This window comes from Bison bison, unplaced genomic scaffold (genome assembly GCF_000754665.1).
Source record: "Bison bison bison isolate TAMUID 2011002044 unplaced genomic scaffold, Bison_UMD1.0 scf7180017864254, whole genome shotgun sequence".
NCBI classification, from domain to species: Eukaryota; Metazoa; Chordata; class Mammalia; order Artiodactyla; family Bovidae; genus Bison; species Bison bison.
This window is the reverse complement of record NW_011494826.1, coordinates 1,915,269-1,934,499: the sequence shown is the minus strand read 5'-3', so window position 1 is coordinate 1,934,499 and position 19,231 is coordinate 1,915,269. Positions and strand designations below refer to the sequence as shown.

General features: G+C 35.4%; 1 protein-coding gene across 2 annotated transcripts in view; it reads left to right on the top strand.

The window, feature by feature from the left end:
* Nucleotides 1–19,231, top strand: part of SLC38A6 (solute carrier family 38, member 6) — a 70,564-nt gene that overhangs the window by 26,813 nt on the left and 24,520 nt on the right. For both annotated transcript variants that reach the window (XM_010847652.1, XM_010847653.1), the window contains one exon: nucleotides 10,806–10,884. In XM_010847652.1, coding sequence (XP_010845954.1) covers nucleotides 10,806–10,884 — 79 coding nt within the window. The remainder of the gene's footprint in view (nucleotides 1–10,805; nucleotides 10,885–19,231) is intronic.

Below are 19,231 nucleotides of genomic sequence, written 5' to 3'. Positions count from 1 at the left end.
AGTTTTCTGACTTGAGTTTTTAAGCCAACTTTTTCACTCTCCTCTTCACTTTCATCAAGAGGCTTTTTAGTTCTTCTTCACCTTCTGCCATAAGGGTGGTGTCATCTGCATATCTGAGGTTATTGATATTTCTCCTGGCAATCTTGATTTCAGCTTGTGCTTAAGCCAGCCCGGCATTTTGCATAATGTACTCTGTATAGAAGTTAAATAAACAGGGTGACAACATACAACCTTGACGTTCTCCTTTCCTGATTTGGAACCAGTCTGTTGTTCCATGTCCATTTCTAACTGTTCCTTCTCAGGAGGCAGGTCAGGTGGTCTGGTATTCCCATCTCTTTAAGACTTTTCCACATTTTGTTGTGATCCACACAGTTAAAGGCTTTGGCATAGTCAATAAAGCAGAAGTAGATATTTTTCTGTAACTCTTGCTTTTTCGATGATCCAACGGATGTTGGCAATTTGATCTCTGGTTCTTCTGCCTTTTCTAAATCCAGCTTGAACATCTGAAAGTTCACGGTTCATGTATTGCTGAAGCCTGGCTTGGAGGATTTTGAGCATTACTTAGCTAGCATGTGAGATGAGTGCAATTGTGCGGTAGTTTGAACATTCTTTGGCATTGCCTTTCTTTGGGATTAGATTGGGAGTGGGATTGGATTCCGACATTTGGTGGCAGATAAATCATCAGTTCTTTCAGCTCTAAGTTTGTTGATTTGCTTGCTTTGTTTTAGAAACTTTTTTTTTTAAGTCACTTAAAAGCAGTCACAAAAATTTTTAATGTTCCTCCAATTCAGAAAAGCTGGTAATGCTTGTTTAGTTTTTAGAATAATACCCTTGTGATTTTCTTCACATTTTCTAAAATTTTATTTATTGAGAGTCTACTAAGTAATACCTGAAACATATTTTCAAAGCTATTTTTCTTTTGTCTTAGCATGCATAAACCATTCCTTTATTAGAATAGAAATGGAAGCTTGCTGTTGTGAACAGAACACTGGGTTGGAAGTCAGGTGCCTATTTATTACAGGAAAGTTTCATGGAAGGGTTATACTTGGTTCAAAAGATGATTTGCTCTTTTCTTAGGTATTTTTAACAAGTCAGCCACTATTGCTGTAAAAACTTTCATGGATGCTGTTCTTTTTCAGAAAGGGGAGTCTCAGTTCTTAGAACTACCCTTTAGGGAAGCTGCTGAGCCTCTGAGGTTAAAGTCTAGGAACTCCAGCCTTAAGTAGTTTCTTGATTAACCTAAGTTGGGTCTGTGGAAGCCCTTAGCAGTTACTAAGCCATGTATGCTTGAGAAGAAACGGCATATTTATTTGGGAGGCTCTTTAATGTTGTACATATAACTTATTTGATGTTATTTCTTCCAAATGGATTTTGACTTTTTATTAATTGGAGATACATTAGATATTTATAAGATGATACGAAGTGTATAGAATCAGATTAAATGTTTGCATATCTTGCATGCCTACCTGCATATGTAATGTAGTTCAGATAGCATTTTTGGAAAGATGGGATATTCATTATTCGTATAAGTGGTCAGAGTTTTTCAGTGATTGTTTAGAAACGAGAAATAATATAATAAATTATCTTTAGGCCAGGCCTATACTTGACACTTTATACTTAACAGCAACACTTCAGGGTGGATGATATTATCCTCATTTTACAGAGGATGAGATCAGTGCTCAGAGGGGATAAGTGACTTGCTTACCTTTACCCCTTAATAAAGCCAGGATTCAAATCTCACTTTGTCTACTTCTAAAGGCTTTGTTTTTTCTGCTCTGATTTAGTAAATGTTGAAAAGCTATGAAAAGATTAAATGATGAGGATTTTAAAAGCTCCTTGGGGACAGGAACTATGTGTTTTCATTTGTTTTCCTAACTTGACCTAGTTTCTGGTAGAGGAACTCAATAAATAATATTTGTTGAATGAATGAGACAATTAAAAAAATTCTATTTAGTTTTGCCAAATACCGAAATGAATCCGCCACAGGTATACATGTGTTCCCCGTCCTGAACCCTCCTCCCTCCTCCCTCCCCATACCATCCCTCTGGGTCGTCCCAGTGCACCAGAACTAATACAATATTGTAAAGTTTAAAAATAAAATAAAATTAAAATATCAAAAAAAAATTCTATTTAAAAAACTAAGATTTTGCCTTAATGAGACAATTTTATATAGCATATAAATGATACAGAGAAACTGAATGTCCATAGTGTTTAGAATTATATGAAAAATAAAAGGTTGAAAATATTGAGGAAAGTTAGATCTTATTTATGTAAAATAGAAAATAAAGTATTTTAAAATCTTCTACTTTTGCGTTAGGTAATCATATCTCAGATTAATGCTTTCTGGCTCTTTTATTCTTTGTAACATTTAAACATTTCTCAGTTTTCTTGAGATTCTATGTCCCTGATGAATCTATGAGAAAACGAAACAGGGCCTTTAGAAGCAAGATGATCATGGATCAAGCAAAATTTTCCTTAATCAATATTTGTTCCATGAATCTTTCAGTAAGACTCAGTTTATTCCCTACTTCTTTGTATTCCATGTCTATAAGTAACTTGTTCATTCATTTAGGTTTTTAAGTACCTAGCACTTGGTATTTAGTAAGTCTTATTTGTGTGTAAGTCTTATGTGCTGGAAGAAGCACAAGCTGGAATCAGGATTGCTGGGAGAAATATCAATAACTTCAGATACGCAGATGACACCACCCTTATAGCAGAAAGTGAAGAGGAACTAAAAAGCCTCTTGATGAAAGTGAAAGAGGAGAGTGAAAAAGTTGGCTTAAAGCTCAACATTCAGAAAACTAAGATCATGCCATCTGGTCCCATCACTTCATGGCAAATAGATGGGGAAACAGTGGAAACAGTGTTAGACTTTATTTTTCTGAGCTCCAAAATCACTGTAGATGGTGATTGCAGCCATGAAATTTAAAGATGCTTACTCCTTGGAAGGAAAGTTATGACCAACCTAGATAGCATATTCAAAAGCAGAGACATTACTTTGCCAACAAAGGTCCATCTAGTCAAGGCTATGGTTTTTCCAGTGGTCACGTATGGATGTGAGAGTTGGACTGTGAAGAAAGCTGAGTACCGAAGAACTGATGCTTTTGAACTGTGGTGTTGGAGAAGACTCTCGAGTCCCTTGGACTGCAAGGAGATCCAACCAGTCCATTCTAAAGGAGATCAATCCAGGGTGTTCTTTGGAAAGACTGATGCTAAAGCTGAAACTCCAATACTTTGGCCACCTGATGAAGAGTTGACTCATTGGAAAAGACTTGATGGAGGGATTGGGGGCAGGAGGAGAAGGGGACGACAGAGGATGGGATGGCTGGATGGCGTCACTGACTCAATGGACATGAGTCTGAGTGAACTCTGGGAGTTGGTGATGGACAGGGAGGCCTGGTGTTCTGCAATTCATGGGGTCGCAAAGAGTCAGACACGACTGGGTGACTGAACTGAACTGAGCTGAAGTCTTATTTATTATAGGAAGAAAGTAAGGAATAAGAGAAGGAGGAAGAGAAGGAAAAGCCAGCAACCTGGCTTGGAACTCCTTTAAAAGGAAGATCAACTGGGAAGAGAAGACCACACAGAATGCATAAGTGAGCATATGGTTTCTTTAGGGAAGAATCTACTGTCAGAACTTCACAGAAAATCTTTTTTTCCCCAATATCAGTCACATACCAAGTATTAGTCACAGGGAACTAGTGTGGTCTAACAAATAGATTGGAAAAGTCTACTGTCTTTGAAAAATCTGTGAACTTTATCATAGAAAAAAAATATGACTCATTAAATTTAGTACTCTTATTCTTAGGATTATGGAAACTGTTACCTTTAGAAAATGGAGAACCACATGGTAAAATACTTCTTAGAAGCAATTCCTGATAGATTCCCAACACTGATGAATTGGGGTCCCAAAACAGACCAGAGCCAGAGAGAGCCCCCAGCTGCTTAGTGCCTCAGGCACCAGAGGGACATTTGCTGAGAGTCGTTGCTTAGACACAAAGTCAGAAAAGAAGCATCTGGAAGTTTTAATATTTAATGCTGTTATAGGGAAGAGAACTCTGGCTGAGGGCTTGAATTTAGTGGACTATAAGCAAAAGGATTAAGAACTGTAATAGCAAATAAGTACAGGTTTCCATATAGTTCCTCTAATTTGCTGGATTATGAAAGTCCTTTCCTAAAAACCAAGGGAAGTAGTTAGTGCCATGTGTGTTTGCATTTTCATTAGGTTTGTGATAGACCACTCAGTTAGCTAAAATATCCTAGAAATCAAGCAAGAAACTCAAATCATCTTTACTTAAGCTAAGAGAAAGTCCTATTAACTCTGATGAGTACGTGGTAAAAGTGAAGGTAATTGGTGTTTCTGATCTCGTCTCTTGCCCAACTCAAAATGCAAGGAGAGTGGCTTCTAGGAGTATGTTAAATTCTTATTTTGCTCTTCTGAAATGTGAAGGTCCACTGTTGATAGCATATTTTTTCCTTAGTTCTTTAAAAGAGAATAAAGACTGAATCACTGCTGCATATTGTGAAACGAGAACCCTAAATATTAGATTTACTGAAACCTCCTAAAATGACCCAGATTTTCCGGACTGACAGAGAACCCACCGATCTACTCTGGCAGCCTTGATCCACACCTCAGTTTGGGAATCTAAACTTTAAGAGAAATTCAGAGCCCTTTTATGTGGTCAAGTTGCACAGTTCCTAAGTCTCATAAACAGAAAGGGATAAATTAGATCATTCTTAGTTGAGAATTATAAAAATGCCAAATTCTCAGTGTTTTTCAAAATTGGGACGTAATATTAAATTAGAAACTTTTTGGCTTTACTTTATTCCTGAAAAAAAAGTTGTTGTTGCTATTTTGTTTTGGTAAGACAGGGAAGCCTTAGAAGTACTAGTTTGTACTGTCACCCGGGAAACAGGGGTTGGGTGTGCTGTTACAATGCCATCTGCTGGTCAGCTTATCTGTAGTCTTTTTTGAGGCCTGAATAGTATTGTCCGGAAATTCTGGAAAGCTCTGTCTGAGAGTAGGAGAAATAGAGGAAATTTGGAGGGGGAATCTTTCTCAAAAGTCCTTCCTTTGACAAAATTTACTGGTTACATGTCATTTTATTTTATTTATTTATTTTTTTGATGGAGTCAGAGAGGAAATTTGCATTTTAAGCAAAGCCTTTAAAGGTGAAAATGAAGCCTGACAGATGATCCAGGTCAGTGGTTCTGTTAAGAGACCTAGGCTTCAGACCCCTGAAGCCTATCCATAGGTTCTTTCTGATGACAGATTATAGAACACATTCAGTAAGTTGATAAAGACCAAGGAGCATTATGTATTCCTAAAGATGTTTCCTGAAGACTGGGCTATTGTAAGTAGTAAAAAGACACTGATAAAATGTATCAAGTGATCACAGCTCTTGAGGAACTTAAATTGTGAAGGAGAGGGGACAGAACAGAAAAGTAACCTTTTGGTTCTTCTAAGATGCAGAATACATTTTCTGAACTTGCTAGCAGCTAAATTAACATGTTTACTAATCCAAACTGGCTAGAGTAACTGAAGCAACTCTACCTGACTAGGACATGAAAAAAAGGGATCAATGAGATTTAGGTTACCTAACATACTTGTAATGTATGTTCTGTCTCTTCAAGTTAGACTTACAATACTGTGCTTTTCAATTTGACCTGTTAATCACAAGTATATATGAAGAATCTAGTTGGTACAAAGCTCATAAGGATACAAAGATACTGCCACAAATTGTTACAAGGCTACTATTAGGAAGAGAGAAACACTCACTGCCCATACTCAGAATAGGGAAGACAAAGTAGGAGCCACAGATGGAACAAAATGCTGCTGCTGCTGCTGCTAAGTCGCTTCAGTCGTGTCCGACTCTGTGCGACCCCATAGACAGCAGCCCACCAGGCTCCCCTGTCCCTGGGATTCTCCAGGCAAGAACACTGGAGTGGGTTGCCATTTCCTTCTCCATACATGTAATTTTTAAAATGTTTTTGAAAATAATGGATTTCTTAATAAAAAGTTTTATTGAAGTTTAATTATAGGGTTTTCAGAACAGTAAATATTCTGGTCAGTTTTTATTCAAGTTTAAGATCTTGATAGATGATAAAACAAATATGTATATTTTCCTAGGGTTATTGAAGGGAAAAGTTCCTCCATATATTTTTTATTTCCATTTGTACACAAAGTAGGAAAATGACCCTGTTTTCAAATTTTTTTTTTAATCCTTTTTAAAAACGAGAGGTTCTGTTGTACCCTGTGTTGAGCGGGAATAGCCTTTCAGTGGTATTTGGACATTTAGTAGGAATGCCAGGTTAATAAGACACATTGAATAGAATAAACCAGTTGCTATCCATGACTGAAAACATGTTTGAAGTAAAATTGAATCTCTTTTAGAAGGAAAGGCAAACTTGTTATTTCCTCCCGCAGTTCATCTGTGTAGAACTGGCTGACTAATCCTTGAAGAAGTTGCTGAACTTTTCCCAAGTGCTGAAAAACCGAATTCTGTCTTAAAAATAGAGCTGTGCAATCTAAACCTTCATACATGTATTTTAAATGTTTAACAAAAAGGATTATTATTTTTGTAAACTTATGGTTTCTTAGGTCCAAACTCCAGTTGAAGTCTCCAAACTCCAATTTGTCTTCTCTTTTGCTTTTTTTGAGGAGTGCTAGGAAGAGTAGCCTATGAGAGAACAAGGATTTGTGGGAAGAGGGATTGATTTTTGTTATATATTTTTTTCAATTGCAGGGTAGTGTTAATATCTCAGATATGTAAGAATAGGAAACTTTCTCTTCTGAACTACAATAATAGCTGTAGATAAAATAGAATCATCATGGTAAATCCAGTAGAGTCCTATCATGAGATCCTTTAGCTTGTCTGAGGCATGTTGACTAATCACTTTTCCAAACCAGCTATAAAACTGAAATGAAAATACAGGTCAAAGTGAAACGAACATTTTAAGTGTTTTTAGCGCTTCTAACTTAGGTTCTATGTTACAGAAATTCTTTTGTTTTCTTTGAATGCAACTGTGAAACTCAGCTTTCAGAAACAATTTATTGTTTAAATGGTGATGAAAAAAGAATAATTCTGGGGAGTGCTCCTTTTGGTAGACCTTTCTTATTTTTCTTTGCTGTGGTGGATTTCTTCTTCACTTTTCTTCTCTGCACTTTCTCATAGTGTAACAGTTAATAGAGTAGATTTCTCAAGCCAGACGGGCTGTTTCCACTGGGCAGGTTAACTCTCTGAGTCTCCATTTCCTCATTTGTGAAATAAAGAATATCTGCCTCATAGGTTTGTGGTGAAGAAATAAATGTAAAGGAGAAAGTAACCTGTAAATCACTTGGAATAGGCATCCTAAGCCCCCGCCCCAATGTTGCTCTTCTTGTTAATTCTCCTCTTCCGAACCACTTCCCCTTTTGTGTTTTTTACATCTCTCCCCTCAGCCTCTATGCTCCCAACTCATGTGTTTCTCTTTATGATTAGATCAAACAATATTAATACCTTACCACTTGCTATTGCCTAATCAAATTTTACCCTATTTTAGTCTTTTCTTAATGTACAGTTGCTTCTCCTCATGGTTTGTATAAAATACTTTCAACTCCTATGTTTTGATTAAGTTGACAGATTTTTTATTTCCTTCCTAGGGCAGTTTCTATTAAATGAGTTCTATTAGTTAGGTTTAAAATGAGGGAGAAAAGAATAGCTATTTAGTTAATGTGGTGAAACTAAATGATTTATAATGGCTGAATACCTGTCACTAAGGTATGTCTTCTAGCCCTAATTCTGGCTTTGGTGGTATGGAGGCCAGAACCACTTAACTACAACCATGGCTTTTGTGGATGACCCCGCTCCAGCTATTATTTAGAGGACAACATGGTGTGTGTCATATTAGGAGTCCATGCTGTGTATCTATGTCAGCAAAAATCATTTACAAATTCTTGCTTATGACCTGCCTGTAAGATAAGTCCTTAAACACTTCCTTATGCTATTAATAGAACACATGAGATGAAAGGTATGGCAGGCAACTTTTGGAGCATTGCAGGCGGATTCTTTACCAACTGAGCTATCAGGGAAGCCACTGGAAAAAACAATGGATACATAAGCATTCCTATTGATTTTATATTTTTGAAGCTTTTCCACTTTATTTTATTGAGCTGATTATTCTTTTTATGTAAATCTAATTAAGATGTATTCCTAACTTAACGTATATTTATAATATGTTAAGGTGCCAATCCTTGCATGAAAGTTTACTTGTGGTTAGGGAAAAATAATATATACAGTAGAAAGAGTGGTATCTTTCTTTGTTTCGTCAGTGGAGTTTCCCCCCCACATGAGTGGTTTTGTAGCTCTTAAAACAAACACCCGCATTCTCTAAGAAAGGAGCAATATTTTACATGTTTTGTTATATTTATATCTTGTATGCTGAGACTCTTTTTGAGAGAAACTTATGTTTTATGAGTTCATATTTCTTGAAATATACATGATTCTCCAGACTGGAATCTAATGAAATAGGACTCTCGTTTGAAAATGAAAGAGTTAAGGCTACAACAGAGGATAAACGTGATCAAATGATTAGCCAGGGGCTAATAGAAATTCTGGGAAGAATGACAGATTGTATATTAGGAAGAAATAGGATCTCATATTCATTGCAGCTTTTTACAACTAAAGATCTAAAAGAAATAATAGAAAATTACTGAAAGAGATGAATGTCTGAAACCTTAGTAAAGCATGTGGTATTGGATTAATCCAAGCAAGAAAGACTGATGGACAGATAATAAATTACATTGTGTAGGAAGTCTGCATTCCTTGTTTTAAAGGTACTTTTGTCTTTTTTTTTTTCCTTGCAAGATATATTTAAGTAGCCCTAGGCCAGTTTCAGAAAATTCAGTTCATGATTTTCATCATCACACCATATGTGTATGATTCTTTGGAATAGATAAAGTATTACAAACAAAGACCCCCAAATTCTTGAGTGGAGAAGGTTAATCTAAACCTTCCTTCCGTTCTGTACCAAACTGGTAGCATTTTTCCATATGAGAATATGAATGACTTAGAATATCTTTCCACATACAATTAATTGTGATGTCCCATAACTAACAAAGCATATGAAGAAACGTGCTGTACTTCTGCTGACTAAAAGACTTTATTTCAACAGCTGTACTTCCGCTGGGAAAAAAAGAAATAGTCATAAACTGGAAAGTGTGAATATGTGTATTTTCACTGAAGAGAAGTGACCATTAAGTGTTCTAAATTTTACTTTGCCATAGGTACATGTTGTTTTATTTTTTTTAAAAAATGAGAAAGAGTATATGTGTTTATATGTGTAAGCATTGCCTATCTTCATATAAACGTATACACAAACTAGTATATAACCTTTTTCCCCCAGGGTTGAGCAGTCACGCAGCACTGTACTAATTGTGAAGCTCAGCTACTTTTAAATTTGTTGGTTGAAAAACATACATTCTTTTTTTAAAACTCTTGGAGCTTTTCAATCAGTTTTTCCTCAGATTTTTGCCATTCAGACTTGGCATTCATTTATGTTCTTGGTTTTTGTAGGTCCAAGGAGAAAGTGAAATGTTTCCTGAAATATAAATAAGTAATAAAATTAACATGCACACAGAGTGCTCTCTATTCTTCATGGACATATACTTGTTGGCTCTTTTTAAATATATACTTAATCTCTAGGGGAAACAGAGATTATTACTCTGTTAAACTGACTCCAAATCATCTGGGTTTCTGTAGTTACTTAAGCATTTAAGTTTAAGCTCAAGTATTTACATATAAATGAGTTCTCTATTCTGTAACCATATGAAAACATTTCCCAGTGTGGGATGGAAGGTTTATAAGATGTGAGGTTTTTTGTTTTTTAATAGCTACACCAGAAATAGGATCATTATTAAAATGCTGTAAAAGCAGGTTATTTCTTGGATCCTGTCTGATAGAGTGTGAGAAGTAATGCTAACTTTGGGTTTTGTTTACATAATATAAAGGAGCCCTGTTAATAAAACAGAATAATAATTGTAAGTTTTGTCCCTTTAATGTGCTTAATAATTTCAATTGGATCTTTTCTAATCTGTTTTGGAGAGCAATTTAAAATGTAACTCATTTTGCATTTTGCTTTTGTTTTATAATAGCATGAGTCCACAGTGTGTGTGGAAGGACAGTAGCAGAGAAAGAGGAGAAGTGAGACTACTGGGGGGAGGTCTCTCTCTAATAAAAACAAATAATCAGATTTATTAGCTATACTTATTTATCTCTTATTTCTCTATCAGTTGTTGCTAAACTAAACTCTAATGCCTTGTACTGGGAGATAGCATTAAGAGTTTTTGTCTAGCTTCACGGGAAGATCCCCTGGACTAGGAAATAACAACCCACTCCAGTATTCTTGCCTGGAAAGTTTCCATGGACAGAAGAGTTTGGTGGGCTACAAAGTCCATGGGGTCCCAAAGAGTCAGATATGACTGAGCACACATGTACACATGCACACACACAAGCAAAATTTTGTTTCTAAGTGGGTTGTAATCAAGAACCTTTCTCTTACCTAAATCTTTTGCCTTGAACTTGAAATGTAAACAAAAGATACCTAATGAGCTTACCAATTATTCTTCTCTACAAAGAATATTAATTATTTATCTTTATTTATCTCCGTTCCTGGTATGTATCTTTCTTTGAGGACAGTGCAGTATGAATTAATCTTCCACATGCTGTCATATCCCAAATCGGTATCCGTGTTTCTAAATAAGATTATTCTGTAAATGGTTAAAAGTTATAGGATTCTAATAGGAACTCTTTTTATTCTGTCTGCAGCTATGTCATCTTATCTTTTAATCATTAAAACAGAACTTCCTGCTACTATATCAGAATTTTTATCTGGAGACTACAGTGGGTAAGAAAAAGTATTTCACATTGTATTCATTTATTTATTAATTCAATAAATATCTATTAAGCCCTTGTGGGAAATAAGGTAAATGTAGTTCCTGCCCTCAAGACACTTACAAAGTTATGTGGAGACAGTGGTCCTAGAGAAGGAACCCCTGCAGACCGCTGGTGGTAACCATTATGTTCAGAACAATGGTCTGTGAACCCTCTGACAGGCCAATGGCAATCCCTGCTTTCCATGGGGGTATGAAAGAGCAGGACAAGTATGAGCCAGCTCTTAGAGAAGAGTGGAGGAGAAATTTCTGGATATAAAATGTTGGCTGGAGGAGCAGGGAGGCTGAAAGCACTGACGGTAAAGGTCTTAAAGGAGGGAGCAGATAATCCTGCTGTCACTTTTCAGCAAACCACAGTGATAAAGAGAAATCAGAGTGATAAAGTTACAGCAGACTTATGTAAAATCCTGTTATAAAGCATTATTGGAAAAAAAATTGTTTCATTTCCTGTTTTTAACAATATTATATATAATACTAAACCATGTTATACTGCCTTTTTTTTTTTTTTATAAAAACACTGGGTTCTAAAGACTATTAATTCATCTTTTTTTATGAGGAAAAAGTCCAAATTAATTATACTTTTCCTCTTACTATATATAACATGAAATTTTGAGAAAAACAAACTTGAAAGGGCTAAATGAATCCTTTTAATTGTCATCAAATTAATTCATATAATTTCTAAATCACAACACCAAAACCCATCAGACTTTTTGATTTAAATATTTGGTTGTTTTGCTCCAATATTTTGTTCCAACTTCTTCTGGATTGCAAGGCAAGTTTTCAAAATTGAGTTTTAGCTTTTACAAGTTGGCTTCCATGAAAGAATTCTACTTAGACAACTACAAATACATATTTATAAGAAAAATATGATATAGTTTAGGTCTGAATAGGAACTGTGATTGATAAAAAGGTAAGGAGAAGTCCTTACCGATTTTTCATCATTGGAAGATGTGCTTTTGTGTAGTACTTTACAGTTGACAAAGTTTCCATATTCATTGTCACATTTGATACTTAGAGCTACCTTGTTTTATCTGTAGCTTTATCTAGTTTTAAGTTTTATGCTCTTATTTTGATAAACAATTGCTAAATGACACACCTATGTAAAATTTGCTTTTACATGTGCTGTAAAAAATAATGAGGACAACTTCTATTACTCAAAAAATTCTATGCCATAAATTTCCATTATAACTTAGTGCTAAGAAACTCAAGGCAGTAAGAGGTAAAATGAAGAATGTTAGGCTTAGAGTAAGGAAACATGTGTTCTATTCATTTCATATTCAGTAATCTCAGGAAATTAATTTAACTTCTTTGGCCGTATAACTTAATTTTGAGCCTGAGGTTTCTTTATCTGGTGTAATGGTGGTACTGGTATTGCCTTCTTCACAAAGTTGTTGGGATGACCGAGTAAGATATGATACATATACATGCTTTTGTAAGCTGATAGCATAATGTAAGTGTGGGAAATCAAGCAACTCCATAATGTTGTATGTCAGTTACAACTCAATTTTTAAAAAGAAATTGCAATAATAATGACTGTATAAAGGTGGCTTTTCCCTATTTGCTCTAACTGCCAGAAAGGTCAAAGTCAAATTTGAATGTATTGCATTAACTGTGTTAATCTTAATAGTTGTCACATGTGTTCTCCTTTTTCTTGATCCTGAATTTGGTTACTTCTATTTACTTTTTTTATGTCATATGTCTTTGCGGAAAGAAGAGGGACAAAAATACATATAAAGTTTTGGAAATAATTAAGGTAGTATGTGACAGAATTGCTATTAAAACTTAGGTCTTCTTTCTTTAAAAGTGATACTTTTACCATAGTGTCATTTTAAGTTAGTTGTCATTTTCTTATTTTCTCTAATTTGTTTAAAGAAGGAAATAAAAAGTAACTCCCATCTTATTCATATTAGAAGAAAATTGATCAGTTATTTTTGCATCAAAAATGAATTTTTAAAGCTGTATATACTTCAAAATACTGTGAACAGTTTGCAACATCTGTTAACGATGTTTTAAAATTGCTCATCTTGTTTTCAATGTAATATATATTCACTTATTTTGGATTTCAAAGTTTTGAAAAGCATTAGAAAGTGACTAATTATATTAATTGGTTAGAATGCAGATAAATCATGTCTTTAAATTTTAATACTATGAAAAAAGTTTAATACTATGAAATAATTAAGAAATAAATGTTATGGTAATTGATTTGACTACCTAGCACAGTTTATTTCCAGATAGAGTTACAGAGCAGTATTTCTTCTGTGAGATCAATATAATATTGGTGTACTTTTAGGTTTCGAGTTACAATAAATTGCAGTTAAGAATTTTCAGTTGTGCTTATGTTCTGTGTTATATGTGAGATTTGATGTACCTTTGTGAAAAATAAACCTTTATAAAGATGTTATCAAAAAGAAACTACTTTTATAATATTCTAATTTCAAAAATTATTATTAGAAGTCAGAAGCTATTTAATACTTATACCAAACTTTTATGAGGCATCTATATTTTTCATAGAGTAACATTTAAAAAAATCTATGGCTGTTATAACTTGGAAGCTCTATGTTAACATTTAATGATCTTGTCAGCAGAATATGATTGACACAATTAAGTTGTCTTGCATTTGAGTTACATAATTGATATGGGATGTGAGTAAGATCCTAATTCAGAACATATGATACTCTTGTTCCATTCCGTTCAAGAATGAAATTAAAGCAACTTATAAATAAATCTGGTTTTCATTAAAATATGGGGAAAAATCTGCATGCCAAAGCATTTGCAATGCAGCTAGGGATCTATACCATATATTTCATACTTGGAACAATTTTATCATATAGGATTAGTCCACAGATCACACGAGTTTTCTAGGAAGTGTAAAACTTTTTACTCTAAATCTTTTGGCTTGAAGAGAATATATATTTAGATCACAGTAGGAAACAGGGGTTCTGTTAGATAACTCTTTTCTTCCCCTACTTAGGAAAAATTTTAAGGTTAGCATATTCTTCTAAAATCTTGATTTTTCAATTGTGCTTCTGCAATTTCTTTGTACTGGCTTGTATTTCTCAAGCTGGAGTTTTATTTTGTAAAATTTAGTCATTTCTGCTCCTTGGAAAATATCCATTGCCAAATACAATTCAGTTGACTGTGACATGCACATGAAATTTGAGCTAATTTTACTGTGCATTACTGTATTGCTTGATTGTTGACAAATAGTAAAGAAAAGCATTGTATTTATAATTGGCTGTGTTAACATAACTTAATAAAGATAAGAAATGACTAATATTAATCAGTAGCCAAACTAGGGATAGAGAAAATTTTTTTAAAAGTTCTTTTTAATATCAGAAATTAAAAGTGTAGTCTTGTGAAGAGGAGAGCGTAAAGAAATCACAGTCTTGAGAAAAATGAGGCCGTAAATTCAGAGTGACTATTCAAGAATAGAGAGTATTTCCATTGCTTCTGTTACTAAGATTGTCACTGTCCTTTTGCTGATTTTGTAGACATATACAATGAAGTTGTTGAAGCAGATGATCTCTGAGGTCCCTTCTAGTTCTAACATTCCATAACTCTGAGATTCCGAGTTACCACTGGGAGGAGGTAAACTTATCTTCAGACCCAAAGCTTTGGGCAATCGTGTAACTTCCGTGGACATGAGTGAATTATGATCTGAAATAATGTAAAGTTATAAAGTATAATACATAATAGTAAATGTTATAGAGTGCAGGGTTTCCAAGTGTTCCTAAGAATCTTAATGCAGGAGAAAAGAATCTTTGGTCCATAGGATTAATGTGCCCAATTCTTGCTTTGTAACAGGAGGGACAGCAGAACTAACAGATGGAATCTTCTTTGGTGTGCCTCTGGGCCTTTTTTTCTCCTGGCGCTGCAACTGTCTGAGTCTGTTTTGGGTCACAGAAGGAAAGAGATTTCAGGCATGGAGCCCTGGGCTTTTTGCCAGCTTTAGAAATTTAGTTGCCAGGTGTTCCTCGGTGAGGGATATTTTGAAGTTCTCATTTCCATGCGTATTCAAGAGTGAGTAGAAGACGAATATGCCAGGAAGTGTCATGTTGTATTTGTAATCTCCATGCTCTCTTAGAACCTCCTGCATACCAGGACTTGAGGGGCATGTGCAGATGTAGAGAGCACAGCTTCAGGCCCATTAGCTAGAAATACTTGTGTGCAGGATTTAGTGTCTGGCATGTGCATTTCCTAAAGACATGAGTTAGGGTGGAGAAGGGCAAGCTGTGATCATGGTGTTTCTTCAGCTGCTGCTCCTTCTCTTGTTCTGTTAAAGAGGAAGTTGTCAGCACCCAGCAGTACCTTTTCGAGATACATTAGAGAGGACTTCTTCATAAACTAAGGTGTGAAAGAGACACAGTGAGTCATAACATTTGTGTTAAAACCCATGGGTTGAAGCCGATTTAAAGGAAAACCTTTTCTTTCTTTTTTTTTAAAAATTGAGATATTGATGCTTGTGTTGGTGCTTAGTTGCTTCAGTCGTGTCCGACTCTTTGCGACCCCATGGACCACAGCCTGCCAGGCCCCTCTCTCTGTCCATGGGGATTCTCCTGACAAGAATACTGGAGTGGGTGGCCGTGCCCTCCTCCAGGGGATCTTCCTGACCCAGGGATTGAACCCATGTCTCCTACATTGCAGGCGGATTCTTTACTGCTGAGTCACTGAAGTTAACATATAACATTGTCAACTATATATTGTGTGAGTTTCAGGTATCCAATGTATAAATTTGATACACATATATTGTGGTATGATTACCACTGTGGTGTTTAGCTGATACCTCCATTACCTCACATAATTATCATTTCTTTTTTGTGGTGAGAATATTTAAGATTCTGTCTCTTAGCAACTTCCAAGTATATAAAATAATTCTGTTAATTATAATCACATTGTTTTGCATTCGAGTCCCAGAACTTATTCATCCTCTAACTGCAAATTTGTACCGTTTGACCAACATCTCCTCCATTCCCTTACCTACCAGCCCCTGCTAACCACCATTCTATTGTTTCTTAAATTCCACATGTACATGATATACAGTATTTGTCTTTTTCTGTCTGACTGATCTCTTAGCATAATATCCTCAGTGTCCATCAGTGTTGTCACAAATGGCAAACTATTTTTCTCATGGCTGAATAATATTCCCGTGTGTGTGTGTGTGTGTGTTTTATCCCACATTTTCTTTATCCCTTCATCCATTGACAGACACTTAAATTGTTTCCGTATCTTGGCTACTGTGAATAATAGCCTATAAACATGGGAGTGCAGATATCTTTTTGATATCCTGTTTTCATTGTCTTTAAATATATGCCCAGATATGGGATTGTTGGATCAATCATGTGGTAGTTCTGCATTTACTTTTTTGAGGAACTGTTTTCCATAGTGGTTGAACCAATTCACATTCCCACCAAAAGTGCACAAATCTTTATTTTTCTCCACATCCCTGCCAATACTTGTTGTCTCTTGTCTTTTTGATGATATACATACTAACAGGTGTGAGATCATATTTCCTTGCGATTTTGATTTGTATTTCCCTGATTAGTGATGTTGGTCATCTTTTCATGTACCTGTTAACCATTCATATATCTTCTTTGGGAAAAAATATCTATTTATTTACTTTGCCCATTTAGAAATTGGATTTGTTTGATTTTTTGCTATTGAATTGTAAGAGTTCTCTATATATTTTGAATATTAGCCCTTCATCAGATACATGATTTGGAAATATTTTCTCTCGTTCTGTAGACTGCCTCTTCATTCTGGTAATTGTTTCTTTTATTGTACAGAACTTTTCATTTTGATATAGTTCCATTTATTTTTGCTTTTGTTGCTTGTGCTTTTGGTGTCATATTAAAAAAAAAAATTATTGCCAAGACCGATGTCAAGGAGCATTTTCTTTATGTTTTCTTCTATAAATTATATAGTTTCAGGTTTTACATTTGAGTATTTATTTCAAGTTAATTTTTGTGAATGGTATAAGATAGATTTCATTTTTCTGTATATGGCTATCCAATTTCCTCAGTCTAATTTTTTGAAAAGACTCCCACTGAATATTCTTGAGTCCTTTCTCAAATATTCGTTGACAGTATATGGGGTGGGAGAGTATGCCGAGGCTCCATAGTCTGTTCCTTTGAACTATGTGTCTGTTTTATGCCAGTACTGTATTGTTTTGATTACTAAAGCTTTGCAGTATACTTTGAAGTCAACTTGGTTTTCTTTCTCAGGATTGCTTTGGCTATTTGGAGCCTTTTGTAGTTCCATACAAATTTTAGAATTTTTGTTCTATTTTGAGAAAAAAACTGTCATTAGGACTTGATAGGGATTGCACTGACTATAGATAGCTTTGGATAGTTTGGACATTTTAACAATATTGATTATTTTGATCCATGAACACAGTTGTTTGTGTCTTCAATTTCTTTCATTTAAGTTTGACTGTCTTTCACTTCTTTGGTTAAATATTTATAAGTATTTTATTGCTTTCATGCTATTGTGAGTGGGATACAGACCAGGAGCTGACTGTGGCTCAGATCATGAACTCCTTATTGCCAAATTCAGACTGAAATTGAAGAAAGTATGGAAAACCACTAGACCATTCAGGTATGACCTGAGTGAAATCCCTTATGATTATACAGTGGAAGTGAGAAATAGAAACTAGAAATAGGGACTAGATCTGATAGAGTGCCTGAGAACTATGGACGGAGGTTTGTGACATTTTGCAGGAGACAGGAATCAAGACCATTCCCAAGAAAAAGAAATGCAAAAAAGCAAAATGGCTGTCTGAGGAGGCCTTACAAATAGCTGTGAAAAGAAGAGGAGTGAAAAGCAAAGGAGAAAAGGAAAGATACACACATCTAAATGTAGAGTTCCAAAGAATAGCAAGGAGAGATAAGAAAGCCTTCCTTAGTGATCAATACAAAGAAATAGAGGAAAATAATAGAATGGGAAAGACCAGAGATCTCTTCAAGAAAATTAGACATACCATGGGAACATTCATGCAAAGATGGGCTCAATAAAGGACAGAAATGGTATGGACCTAACAGAAGTAGAAGATATTAAGAAGAGGTGGCAAGAATATACAGAAGAACTATCCAAAAAATCTTCATGACCCAGATAACCACGATGGTGTGATCACTCACCTAGAACCAGACATTCTGGAGTCTGAAGTCATGTGGGCCTTAGGAAGCATCACTACAAACAAAGCTAGTGGAGGTAATGGAATTCAGTGGAGCTATTTCAAATCCTGAAAGATGATGCTGTGAAAGTGCTGCACTCAATATGACAGCAAATGTGGAAAATTGAGCAGTGGCCACAGGACTGAAAAAGGTCAGTTTTCATTCCAATCCCAAAGAAAGACAATCTCAGAGAATGTTCAAACTACCACACAATTGCAGTTATCTCACACACAAGCAAAGTAATGCTCAAAATTCTCCAAGTCAGGCTTCAACAGTACATGAACCATGAAATTCCAGATGTTCAAGCTGGATTTAGAAAAGGCAGAGGAACCAGAGATCAAATTGCCAACATTTGCTGGATCATTGAAAAAGCAAGAGAGTTCTAGAAACACATCTATTTCTGCTTTATTGACTATGCCAAACCTTTGACTGTGTGGATCACAACAAACTGTGGAAAATTCTGAAAGAGACGGGAATTCCAGACCACCTGACCTACCTCCTGAGAACTTTGTATGCAAACCAAGAAGCAACAGTTAGAACTGGACATGGAACAACAGACTGGTTCCAAATTGGGAAAGGAGTACATCAAGGCTGTATATTGTTACCCTGCTTATTTAACTTCTTCTTCTTTTTTTTTTTTTTTTTGCTTATTTAACTTCTATGCAGAGTAGTACATCATGAGAAACACTGGGCTGGAGGAAGCACAAGCTGGAATCAAGATTGCCAGGAGAAATATCAATAAGCTCAGATATGCAGATGACACCACCCTTATGGCAGAAAGCGAAGAAGAACTAAAGAGCCTCTTGATGAAAGTGAAAGAGGAGAGTGAAAAAGTTGGCTTAAAGCTCAACATTCAGAAAACTAAGATCATGGCATCCAATCCCATCACTTCATGGCAAATAGATGGAAACAGCAAGAGCCTTTATTTTCTTGGGCTCCAAAATCACTGCAGATGGTGATTGCAGTCATGAAAGTAAAAGTCGCTTGCTCCTTGGAAGAAAAGTTATGACCAAGCTAGACAGCATATTAAAAAGCAGAGACATTCCTTTGCTAACAAAGGTCCATCGAGTCAAGGCTATGGTTTTTCCAGTAGTCATGTATGGATCTGAGAGCTGGACTATAAAGAAAGCTG